Source organism: Uloborus diversus, chromosome 1, assembly GCF_026930045.1.
Source record: "Uloborus diversus isolate 005 chromosome 1, Udiv.v.3.1, whole genome shotgun sequence".
In the NCBI taxonomy this organism is placed as follows: Eukaryota; Metazoa; Arthropoda; class Arachnida; order Araneae; family Uloboridae; genus Uloborus; species Uloborus diversus.
In genome coordinates, this window is record NC_072731.1 from 243,518,149 (window position 1) to 243,531,153 (window position 13,005).

The window sequence follows — 13,005 nt, forward strand, 5'->3', positions numbered from 1 at the left end:
ACATTGTTGAACTACATCTGAAACAAAAGACACATCACGACATTCACTGCAGATGCCTTAATGAATGTCAACACATTCACCGTATCCTATATTATTCTTCTCGTTAAAGGTAAATGCTACGGTGAAATTGGTGCACGAAGACCCCGTCCCAATTAGAATCCACCAACGACTGTGGATTCCCTTCAACATCTCTATTCCTGTTGATGCCGTTGTCAAAGTAGAGGCAGAAGCAAGAGCCCCTTACAAAGACCAGCGAGCTATCCTCACGGTCCATGACATTCGCCTGGTATCAGGTGGAATCAACATTCCATGCCCCATGCTTTATCCACAGCCCAAGGTCACTTTCAATCCTACTGGACCAACAACGCAGAAAGATGTCATAAGAGCTTATGTTGGATATTTCACCAATTTGGGTAAGTTGTAGCTAATGATTTCTTAAGTTCTTAATAGTAGTATTGTTCATTTTAAGAGAAGTTAAAGAGGTCAAGATTAGTGGTCACTACTCGTCAAGTGGTGACTACGTAAAAAAGTGGCGACTAAAAATATTGGTATCATTTTTCACCTGGTCGCCACACTTCCCCATGTTCTACCGACAACCGAAGGTCACTGTTAATCCTGCTGGACCAAACACTCAGAAAGACATCGTTAGAGCTTATGTAGGATTTTCACCAATTCGAGTGTGTTTCAACCATCAGTTCTTCAGTTCTTAAAAGTGTTGCTCGTTTTTAAGGGAAGTTATAGGGGTCAAGATCAGTGTCGCCACGCGTAAACTACATAAAAAAGTAACGACTAAAAATATTGGTATCATTCGCCACCTGATCGCCACTCTTCCCAATCAAAACTGTGCCATCAACAAATTTAAGTTGTCAGAAAGCCTTCTTCTTTACAATGATATAATTTCCCTCTCACGTAATTGATACTTCTTTATACAATTAATGTTAATGCCACTCATTAGTTGTACTAACCTTTATTTTCTATATTTTAGTAGCAGTTTAAGAAGTAATTAGTTGGTTAGTTGTTTTTTGCTTACAAAAAATGTTGTGACAATAAATAAAGGAAGTGGCGACTAATAAATTTGTTTCTTCTAGCCACAGGTGACTAAAAAAAATTCCCAATCTTGATCTTTAAGGAAAGTATTCGGCAACAACTTGCAGTAATTTATTTCGTAGTATTGTTTAAAATCAAACAGTCGTAGGTATTCAAGCAAAAATGACTGAGTCTGAAAAATTTATTTCACGAACTGCATTCGATTAAAATTTTCAACTAATAAAATCCTGACACAGACTAGTTATACAGTAAAATTGACGTCTACGTCCACACAGCAAGGTAATTCAAAGGTTTATCATGCTAAAAGGTAAGGGGAAGAACACAAAAAGTTATGAAAGTATACCGGACTCTAACCTAGATATGGGAAGATCTCGTCACTTCTTTCGTATTATTCGACAACACGTATAATAATAATTCTAAGAATTCACGCTGAACGGAAGGGAGCTGTTGAGAAAAGTTGTACAGTAATATAGGTACATTTTTGAGTCACTCTAGAATTTCAACACCAGTTTAAGTAATTTTGAAAATACAAACTAACTGTACTTTTAAACAATAATTATTAAATACAATTCAATCTGTAAGGGAAAATTTCATCTTTCTTGAAGAAATGTGCATCACACATGCACCCTCTTGGAAAGATCACATTCATAATAGAATTCGATTCTATCTTAAAACGCATGGTGAAATCAAAGTTAAAAATGGCAAAATATTACATTCTATTTTAAAGCAAAATGTTTTTTTTTTATTTAAGATGTCTTATGCATGTCATTAATTAATAATTAATGTAAATATCAACTGTAAAGTAGCTAAACATTACTGTGAATAAAAGCTAATTTGGGTAAGAAAAAATGTTGCGAGCTACTTAAAGAAAAATCTTCTAAAGTTATTAAAATGATTTGGCATCACTCATTAAACAATCAGATAAAAAAGTGCGTGATGAATTATAAATTACTGAATATTTTTATAACATTGAATTCCAAGTTTATAATAAATAGTACTTGTGAAAGACGATAACTAGTAAAATTTTCTCGATAAATATTTTTAATTATGCTACTGAAATTGTGCCTGAACGCATTTCATGGATTTTTTATAATCAAGATTTTTTTTTTTTGGTATCAAGTAAAAGGCATTTGTTTTGAATACCATAAATGCATTAACCTTCCCATCAGAGACAAGAAGTCACAGCGATCAAAGAAAAATATTATCAAGAGAAATAAATGATTACTCGCTTGTGTAACTTCTGCCCTATAATGACTTATGACAGTGCGTAGGGAATTGAAAAAATAATTTCCGTTTAAGTAGATGAAAGATTTTATTAAAAACATTACGGGAGAGATAAAAACTAGTAAACTGACTAGTCTAGACAGGATGTAAAAAAAATAAATTGCATTTTTTAAATAAATTATTCTTTCATTGAATTAATTTTTACTTCCTTTTATAAGAAAGGAAGTATTGTATTCGGAAAAAAAATTCACTCAAAAATCGGCCTTAATTTTCATTTTGCTCACCCCCGAATGAATATGTATGTATGTCGCATAACTCAAGAACGGTATGTCCGAGAAAGTTGAAATTTGGAACGTAGACTTCTAGTGGGGTCTAGTTGTGCACCTCCTCTTTTGGTTGCATTTGGGTGTTTCTAAAGGGGTCTTTTGTACCTTTTTTGGGGGAAATCACTGTTAATTTCGATGCACATTCAAGTGATGTTATAATTTTGCGGACAATTGGCGATATATCACCAGTCTTTTGGTCGGCAAGTTTTGTCGCCAACTTTGGCGTTTTTTTTTTTTATTATTATTATTTTTAAATCTGGTTTCAATTTGGCCACTGTTGGTGATATTCAGGGAGTAGACTACTGAATCACATTAAAATTGCCAATAATGGGAAAATAACATTAAATTGGTGTAAAAGGAACTCATGTGATGGACACAACAGCTCGTTTTAGGAAATAACATGGAAGGGAAGAAAATGCTGAAATCTTTCTTAATTTTTAAAAGTGTTTTTGAAATGATTAACTTGAGTATGAGAAGAGATATCAACTAATATACAGCGCGTATTTTTTTTTTTTTTTTTTTTTTTTACAAATTCTTCAGAACTATATATTTAGCACTGAGCAAATACGTTACTCAGTTTTATTCAAACACATTTAAACGCGTTGATATTTATAGGTTTAAGCCACAAAATGAACATGGCACAAGAAGGTGATGATGATTTGACTTTGGAGGTTCTTGTAGAGATGTCTGATCACCCACTTACAAACAATGAAAAAATATTCAAACTAAAATTTATTGCCGAGGTTGGAAAGGCAGTCATTGATATTGAACAGCCCATGGAAGTACGAAGAGACGGCACAGAAAGACCAGATCTTGATGTCAAAGTTCTGGTTGACAATAAAAAACCTTATCAAAGTGGGTAAGTACGAATGTTTTTCATACACGCCTCTCAAATAGATCGATAAAGTAGTGGGGTTGTTTCCAATATTTTAAAAGTTTTTTTTTTTTTCTGAACGAGCATGCTTAAAAATATAGGATCTGACCATTTTTAAATAGTTTGTTTAAGTTTAATATTTAAAAAAAAATTAAATCGGAGCGCTTTCATTGTTAACGGCTTCTGCCGATGACATCACAAATGATTAAATGCCGTTCAGTGTTGCCATTTACAGTGCAAAATATTTAATTCGCATCTTTACTCACGTGTATTACGTGAACCAAAAGACCTTTTAATTTTTTTACTACGGGCAAAGCCAGGCGGGTGCCACTAGTGCTGTAATAAAAGACAATTCTGCTTATTTAAGAACGTCTTTTGCTTATTATCCGGTTTTTCGCTAACCCGGATTGCCTTTGGACCCAATTAGTCCGAAAAGATTATTTCGGTAAAAGGCATCAAAGAGAGTTTTGCAAGAGATAGCAAATACTATATTTTGCGGTACATAATACTATAGTCTAGAATCAAACTAGGATTTCGGAATTTTTGCTCGGTGTTATGGCGGCAGAAGTGTTAATTGCACTTTTGCTTGCCTTTGTGTGAACACTGTAAATAGCTTCTATTATGAGAAGTAACATGCAGTTAGAGTGCTTCAATCTCTGACATCGGACTCCGACGTCTGTAGCCTAAAGTTTAATTCATTTCAGTTCTTATTGATAAATCACTAACCCATTTATGAGCCAAAACATAGTTCTGTTTCATGCATAGACTAATAATAAGAATAGACCGAGCTATGGCAACCCTTTTGCTGCTCATAAACCAAACCATGTGACTGGTGGATATCCTAGCAACAGCGGGCGTTGATCGTAGCAGACGATCAACAATAAATAAAATAAATTGAATTGATGGAACACGGAAGAATGATCTTTCATGGAGTCCGATTTGTAAATTTGTTATTCTAAGTTGTAAAAATTTTGTTAATATAGTGAGTTTTTCGTTTAGATAGTAATTACCATTTTCTTTATTAAATTTCAAAAACTCTCTAAGCAATTAAAGATGCATGCGCCCAAAAAGAATCGGCCAACGGTAAGATTTTTACCTACAATTGCAATTTAAGATACCGATTAGTACATTTTTGCCTTGACGCAAAACGTTTACGCCAACGCTGACGTAGCAGATCCGAATGAAATAAAAGTTACCAAAACCTGTGATCAAAAACTAATTACTAATGTCAAAATAATGCATAACTAAAAGAAAAACAGTTCAATCTCAGCACCTGGAAAAAAAAATATATAATGAAAACACATTACGTCTTAAAATACATGTCGAGTGCCAAACTATAGTTAATGTTTCCATCTAGCAACCATGCTGCCAAAGTCTTCGCCAAACCCTTCCACCAGTCACATGATACATCTATGAACCAATTTTCTTCATCAGCAAGAATGAGAAAGCTCGGTCTACTCTTATTATTAGTCTATGGTTTCATGGGTCGAATGCTACAAGTAGGAAACTACAGTTCAGTTTTTTTTTTTTTTTTTTTTTTTTTTTAATACTGCTTCAGGAAAAACTCAACAAATGAATGTTTTGAAAGATTTTTGGGGAGTGTTAAGACTTGGTGTAAATGTTATTAAATTACCAATCGAAAATTTTACTTAGTAGAAGCATTTATGCCTTTTTTCGAATAAGAGTGAAACATTATATTTTGTTCTAAATTTGCAGTTACGTAGTTGTAGTTCTTAGCCGACGATATGTAACACGAAAAGCATATCCCAAAAAATTGGAAAAATTGCTTCTATAAGTGTAATATTTCCGTATGATCGTCATTGGAACGACTTTTCCTTTTTTGTTTCAGCGATACAATTAACGTAACCGTGACAGTGGAGCACAAGAATGAGTCTACAGCCGAGCCAATAAATGCAACTATCCGTCTTTATTTGCCACCTTATGTGGAATATGATAACAAAGCTTTCTTCAATGTGACTTCAGTTGGGACCGTTCAATTTTTACCGGAATTCGGAGGACTGGACATTGTGGTATGAATGCTGATTTATATTTTTGCTTTTTTATACGCTTTCTGTTTCTCTAGGTCATGAAGATAAAAGCATTGCTCATCATCATATGTTAGTGTGTTGACAAAAAAGAAAAAAAAAGAAAACCCTAGCCTGTAAAATGGCTTTAAAAAAGTAATAATTTTAAACATTTCAAAAAAACTGTTCTGCTAATTAGTAACATGAACTTTTTACATGATTCAAATAAATAGAATTTGATGTTTTTTAAAGTTTTTGAGAACATTAATCGTTTAAATTTTCAACTAACCTAAATGCATAAAACATTAATCAGAGTAAAATATTTCATTAATCGTTCCCATAAATTTTTAATTACACTGCACCAGCTTTTCTCAACCTTTTTAAGTGTGTGACAATAAGTTTTGAAAAAAAATAACTTGTGGCCCACTAACTACTAAATATACAAGAAAAACTCAAATACAATTGGTCGAAGTTAAAAAACCTTAATATAAGATTTTTTACACTATTTTTCCTACATGTGAGACAATATCTGGATTGAAACTGGATCGCTTTTGCTTCCAATAATTCTGAGTAATATGACAAGTCTTCCTTGTTGGCTACGCCACTGACAGCTTTTGAGCGAAGTTTGTCACATCAGTGAATCGACACAAAAGACGGAACCATGAGTAGTGAACTGCTGCTCTTCTAGGCTAAAGCCTTGTATACTACTTCAGCTGTGTATTCAGAGCTGTACTCTAGACTAAAGCCCTAGATCGTAGTTTAAATAACGACACGTCCGCCATCTTGGAACCAAACGATGCTTTCTTCTATATCTGCTACGTTGAAGTAACATGTTTTGCTTCTCGAATGTGGTATTTCTTGATTGTGAATTAGCATGGAGTTAATAAGAAACTACAATTAAGAAGCAAAACACGCTACTTCACCAGAGCAGACATAGAAGAAAGCATCGTTTGGCTCCAAGATGGCGGACGTGTCGCTTTAAGCTACGATTCGGGGCGGTTACTCTAGACCACTCCCTACCAACTCTTTATTCAACGTTCTCAGGCAAAAGTACATTCTCTTTTCAAGCTAAAGTAACATTTTAAATTGTCGCTTAGTTTTATTACAGGACGGGGGGGGGGGGACATTACAAATGCTAAACACCCGTGTAGTTAAATCTTCAAAATTCAAGTACTGAATTTTTTCTTTAAAAATATTAATAATACTTCTTTATTTCACATCGTGTTAGCAATTGAGGAAAGAATATAAAGTGAACAATTTTCTTCCTTTTTTTTTTGTAAGGTTGTAATATTTTCTTGATACGAATTAAAATAATTACTGAAAACAAAATGCTATTTGTGTGGAAGGAAAACAAATAATGTTAAAACAATACTAAATGCATTCTCTGAAACTGCGAAGCATCATTTTTCAGTGAATTCAAATATCTATGTTTATAACAGGAATATTTTAAATTGCAGAACCATTTTTTCCAATGTTTACATAAGTGAACAAAAAATAGAAAAAATGAAATATGCAATTGTTTTACAACAAAAATTTTTCCAAAGTTAAATTTCCAGTTTGAATAAGTAAAAAATTAAAAAATCAAATTAAACAAGAACTACACAAAAATGCTTCAAATACTCCAATAGGTGTCAATTTTCGATAACATCAAAGTAAAGATGTCAATAACAAACATATTTTTTGATCACCTCCGTCAGTTTTCCAAACTAACTAGAGTAACGGCACCAGTAACGGACAAAGGTCCTGTAACACACAGTCATAAGTTTGGATTTAAATAAAGAGCCTTTTAGGCGGGTAAAACTGATGTTCCTATGGCCATAAGTGCGGTACAACCATCTAGTGTTATCATAGTGAATTTTATGGGCCATTTGATATTTAAAAGGTAGTGGTGGAAGGTTATGAACAGCTACCAGGAGGTCAGCTAAGGAAGTGAGAAGCAAAGGGATGTAAGTGTCAATATTAAAAATTTGGAAATAACCAGTATACATGGTAGGAGAACCTCTCCTCTGTCTTGGGGCAAGAGATGGTACTAGTAGCCCAGGTAATTGCTGCTAAACAGCATGATTTAGAAAAACAATTTCAGTGAAAGCCTACCTAGGATGTTATCTTTAAACACGTTTTACTCAAAACTTGAAAATGTCCACTTACGTCCCTTTGCTTCTCACTGCCTCAGCTGGTGTTTTATGTTCATTTAAATTTAATAAGGCTTTATTTATAAAAATAAAGAACTTTTGCATATTTTGAAGAGGAAAAGGGAATATTTTCCATTTCTCGTTCTATATGTTACCGGGTATCATCAGATTTCTCGGTGCTGTTACTGGGGGGTGGACCTTTTCTCGAAATTGAGCAAATAAAAAACTAATTCAGAGGATAGAGAAGCAGCCAAACAATAGATGAGATGTAGTTGCACGAGGGAAAAATAGTTTTAAAAGTCTAAATACATTAAAAGGCTCAGAAAATTGAGTTAACCTGAGAGCAATGTCTTAAGCATATCTATTACTGATGCCGTTACCCTATAACTATTAGTGTTATATTTAGTAAGTAACCGCCCATTAGCCAGGGCTAAGGCAGAAATCCATGAAATACACCGCCAGCTCAGTCATTCGAGCCGACGACTGCAGTTTCGTGCTCGTTAGCACACATCAGCCCGGCATAGGAAGTGACTGAGCTGGAGGTGGAAAATCTCTTAAGGAAACCAAGAGTTTATAACAAACTGGTAGCTAATACAGAATTAGCACTGACCAGACGTGTGACCGAAACAATGGTTCAGTTCAATTCGAAGATTGAACGCAAGGTATGGTATTTTCAATAAGTTTCCGCCCTATAGCCAGGACTAAGGTAGAAATACAGAAATACACCGCCAAATCAATCAGTGAATTGACTGAGTTGGCGGTGTATTTCATGTAATAAGAGCTTAGTAATGAAGGAAAAGGATCTAGAAATGATCACTTCCAATGAAATATCATCATTTCTTTGTTTACAATGGGGAAGAGCAAACGACCTTTGTTTAAGCTCTAGGCTGCAAAAGTATTTTGTTGCGCATAAATAAACTGTACTAGCGTGTTGAAGGTTTGCATAAGGCATGATTTATTTAGTAAGTAACCGCCCATTAGCCAGGGCTAAGGCAGAAATACACGAAGTACACCGCCTGCTCAGTCACTCCAGCCGAGGACTGCAGTTTCGTGCTTGTTAGTACTCATCAGCCCGGCATAGCAAGTGAATGAGCTGGAGGTGGAAAACCTCTTAAGGAAGCCAAGTTACCTTCCTCTCTACCTAAGAATTAAGTACTGTTATTATTTTCAGATTCCACAATTCTTGTTCTCGGACACAGCGACAGTGACAGTTAGTCTCCTTGCGGATCCCAAAAACGAAAGGGGTTTCGGTCGCGGCGAAGTAAACGCAACGACACCGTACAGGGTCCTTTGCATGCAAACATTCCGAGAAGAACCTTCACCTAACCCTGAAACCGCTGAAACAATTGTCAACTGTGGACCCACCGATTACATTATGTACATTGTAAACAGTCAAGGTAAGTTGAGAAAGGGTTTTCTTTCTGAAATTAGGAGAGGATAAGCTTTCTTAAGTTCTTAAAATCGAAATTTTTTATTTCGGCCACTATTTTCGTTTTTAGAATTTTTTTCTAAATTGTTGTTTACCAAGTTCAACCTTGTGGTTCCTACCAAGTGTCTTGAAAACAACGTTTTTTTTTCTTCTATATTTTTAACTACATTAACCTTATTTTTTTCTTTGCATGTTTTATTTATTTATTTGTGCAGGGGTATCCCTCGTTAATTCGTTCCGTGTAGTATCGAAACCCTGTTATATGAGACTTTCTTACAAAAGGTTTTTTTATTCATTGTTTAACCTAATTAATCATGTACATATCATAAATCATGTCAATGTGTACCGTGTTATATCGAAATCGTGTTATACGAGACCTTGAAATATTGTAAATCAAGGAATGTGTACGGTGTTATATCGAAACCAATTCATAAGGTGCAAATTTTGTAATAGATGAAATTTCAGCTCAATAAAACATATAAACGAAAACTGGCAACCAGAACGTACAAAGACTCACTGATTTAAAAATAAGAGTTGCTATAAACGATAAAACTTAATCATTTTACATACCTTAATTTAAAACTGTTATGCACAACAAGAAGAAACTTAATCCGCTTTTCTTTCTATACTAAGAACAAAACGCATTCTGCGCTTTTCTGTAGAAATAAAGTTCGTCTGAGCAACAGCAACAAAACAAAATTTAAAATTTGCAACTCCAGAGCTGGAATACGCTACCTTGCGGTGATTAACAATACTATAGAAAAAGGTAAAACATTCCATTCCACGTGTTTTCTTTGGGATAAATTAAAGGCTTCAGACAGTTTATGATGTAATGTAATTTTAGAAGAATAAAAAAGAAAGCTTCCCACAAACACGATGAAAAATTACTGTGATTTACTAAGCGTCAAAGCAAGTTATAAGTTACGGCATCAGTTTGTTTTACATCCGCCATTAGACAGTGGCTGCAGCGCCCTATAGTTTATTGGAGTTGCGAATAAAATAAATAGAATCATTATTTATTTTATTTCATATTTTGTTTCGACTACATTTTTCATTTATCGTTTGCCAAATTTAGCTTATGTTCAATCCTAATGTTATTTTCTTACAATGCATTGGAAACAAAATAATGTTTACCTTTTTGCTTTTAGAACACTGATGATAAAAATCAAGTATGTAGAAGTTGAAAGTTAATGTTATACGGGGAAACCAAACTTTTGAGCCCAAGACAGACAATTTTTCGTAAAAGTTTCATAAAAACAAAGTAAAAACTTATTACAGTTGTTATCATACATTTTTTAACAGTGTACTGAACAAAAATTGAATTCTTTCATACATACAAATGATGAATACATACATGCTTAATTATAATCTGACACATAGGGTGGTTTTGTTAAGGGAAAAAAAAGAAACGAAAATATGCCCAATTATTTTTTTCTTTCCTCAGCGAAACTTTAGGAAGAAAAACCAGCATATTTTATTGTTGACATTTTGGAAGCCGTCTCAATCACTCAGTAGTGCAGCCAGAATTTTTTCGAGGGAGAGTGAGGGGGGGGGGGTTAGGGATTATAACAAGTCAGAATTTTGTCCTGAGGGGAAGTGGTTATGACAAGCCAAAATGTTTTTTCTGGGGGGGAGCATAAAACTGTCCATATAAGTATATGTATTAATACTCAAGGATTGTCAATATTTTGTTAAAATAAAATAAATCTTAAAAACATTATGAAATTTTCAATTTTGAAATTTTTTTACGTGTTTTCACATTTTCTCTCTATTGCAGAGTGCTACAAAAACCTGGGTCTAAACAGTGCCAAAAAAATATACAAGTGTCAATTAAGTGCCTCATCTGCCGCAAAAAGGGAGACTGGTCCGTACAATATTAGGACTGGCAGCAAGAAAGGTGGGTCGTAGTTCTCAACCTTTTTCGTATTTAACGATAGTTAGTATTTAAACAACTAAAAGTTTGCTCACTGGTTTTGGTTAATAGAACAGCAATATGCATGTATTTCTTAGCTGCTATTTCGTAAGTTGCCTCAATCTAAAAGTCTCCGTGTTGTTTTCACTCTGAAAGAATACCAATCTAGTTGTTAATATACAAAAGTTTTTAATTCTTCAGTGCAATTTCTTGCCTTCACATCGTTTTCTTTACGAATTTTTAACCCCATTTTCGCAAACGACTCAAATAAGAGTTTAGGACTATATTTTTGTGGGATTTTTTCTTATATATTGCATTATACTTATTCTGTGTTTCCGCAGAAATTTCTGTATCAACTTTTTTTTGAATGGATAATGGTTTTTGAAGTGTTTCTTAATTGCTGGCATAAAGACGCAAAAATTACTACGTGAATCGACTTTCAAAAAAAAAAAAAAAAAATCCGTTAGACAGAGTTTATAATGTTTGATTAGATTACTTTTGTTACCGTTTGTTGACTGAAGTTATTCTTACGTGTTTTTGTAATCTTGTTTCTGGGCAATAATTGAAAAGAACGTTAGTAGTCACACAAAATCCTCATATATATAATATTCAGTGATTGAGTAACGCTCGTGTTTCAACAATGAAACTCACGCCTTAGCATGATAATTTGATAATATGTTTTGGTAATGTTCAACATGCAGGGAAAGGCTTCATTATTATGAGGCTGAACTGGATCCGGTAACTTAACTGCTTTACTGGTAAGACTGTGTCATTTAAGGGGAATGAAGAAACGAAAAAGTGGTCAACAATGAACGCTATCTACTGGAGTTTAGGGGTAATCCACTAGAGTTAGGGTTAAAATTTCAACTATCAAAATATCACCAAACTGCTTCGTTCAAATGTAGAATCAATTTCCATCCGTCATATCTTGACGAGCGATTTTCTAGTGTTTAATTAGTGTACCTGGAGTGGCTAAAACAATTTTAACAAAGATTAAGTAGGCATATCAAAAGATTTTATTTCTTCAACAACCTGACACGAACGCAAAATTTTGATTAAATGCCTCACAAACCTCGACGGTTTCAAGAATCTTCAGTCTTTTGATGTTTTAATTCCTGCCCTTCCAAAAGTATGTTGGTGCTATTACCGCATGCAAATATGACAGATGAAAGTTCGACCGCTCCTCCTCTCTTGCTTTTTGACTATTTTTACACCTTTTTCACTGGCAGTTTTGCACGTGCAATGCTTGCTTGTAGAAAATAATACTAACCTGCAATATTACTTGTAAAGACCTCAAGCAATAGTATGTGATCTAATCTGGAGGAAACATTATAACCGTTATATGTTAATAACCCATCAAAAGAAATTTGTATTCTAACGAATTTTCTTTGATTGACAGGATGGTCGCCAGCTCTTCGTTTAGGTCCGCATAAACCATATTTCCAAGTTGACTTCCTGCGAACTACCAGGGTGTCGAAACTGGAATTCATGAAAGTTGACGACACCAGGATGGTCACCAAGTATCGGCTACAGTACAGTCATACCGGCTCTGACTGGTTATATGCCAATGAGGTAAGTCCGAATCTTATTATTATTATTATTTTTAATGTTAAAAAAATTTTCAAGAAACTACTTTCACCTCTTGAGGAGAAATAAAATGAAAAATAAGAGTATTTAATTACCAGAAAATTACAAGGGGAAAAATCGTTAATAATTTTGATTTCACTTGGTTTGAAAAAGAAAAAAGAACTAATATATGTTAACAGATCAATTAGTAATGTTAAAATATATATATATATATATATATATATATATATATATATATATATATATATATATATATATATATATATATATATATATATATATATGCTGTGAAATGCCGATAACTACCCTACGGCATTAGTTCAAACACTTTTTTTTTCTTAAGGTGGCCACCTTTGAAACATGCATATGATCCTAATTTGCACTATACGAAATTATTAATCTCTTAAACTTATTGGAATTGGAGTGAATGTGGTTAAAGAAAAAGAAATA

The 13,005-nt window shown here is 33.8% G+C and overlaps 1 protein-coding gene across 1 annotated transcript in view; it reads left to right on the top strand.

Annotated features, from left to right (window-relative positions):
• Positions 1-13,005, top strand: part of LOC129219686 (uncharacterized) — a 61,252-nt gene that overhangs the window by 35,368 nt on the left and 12,879 nt on the right. The window contains exons 15-20 of the mRNA XM_054853968.1: positions 110-413; positions 3,213-3,456; positions 5,321-5,501; positions 8,799-9,024; positions 10,834-10,953; positions 12,368-12,540. Coding sequence (XP_054709943.1) covers positions 110-413; positions 3,213-3,456; positions 5,321-5,501; positions 8,799-9,024; positions 10,834-10,953; positions 12,368-12,540 — 1,248 coding nt within the window. The remainder of the gene's footprint in view (positions 1-109; positions 414-3,212; positions 3,457-5,320; positions 5,502-8,798; positions 9,025-10,833; positions 10,954-12,367; positions 12,541-13,005) is intronic.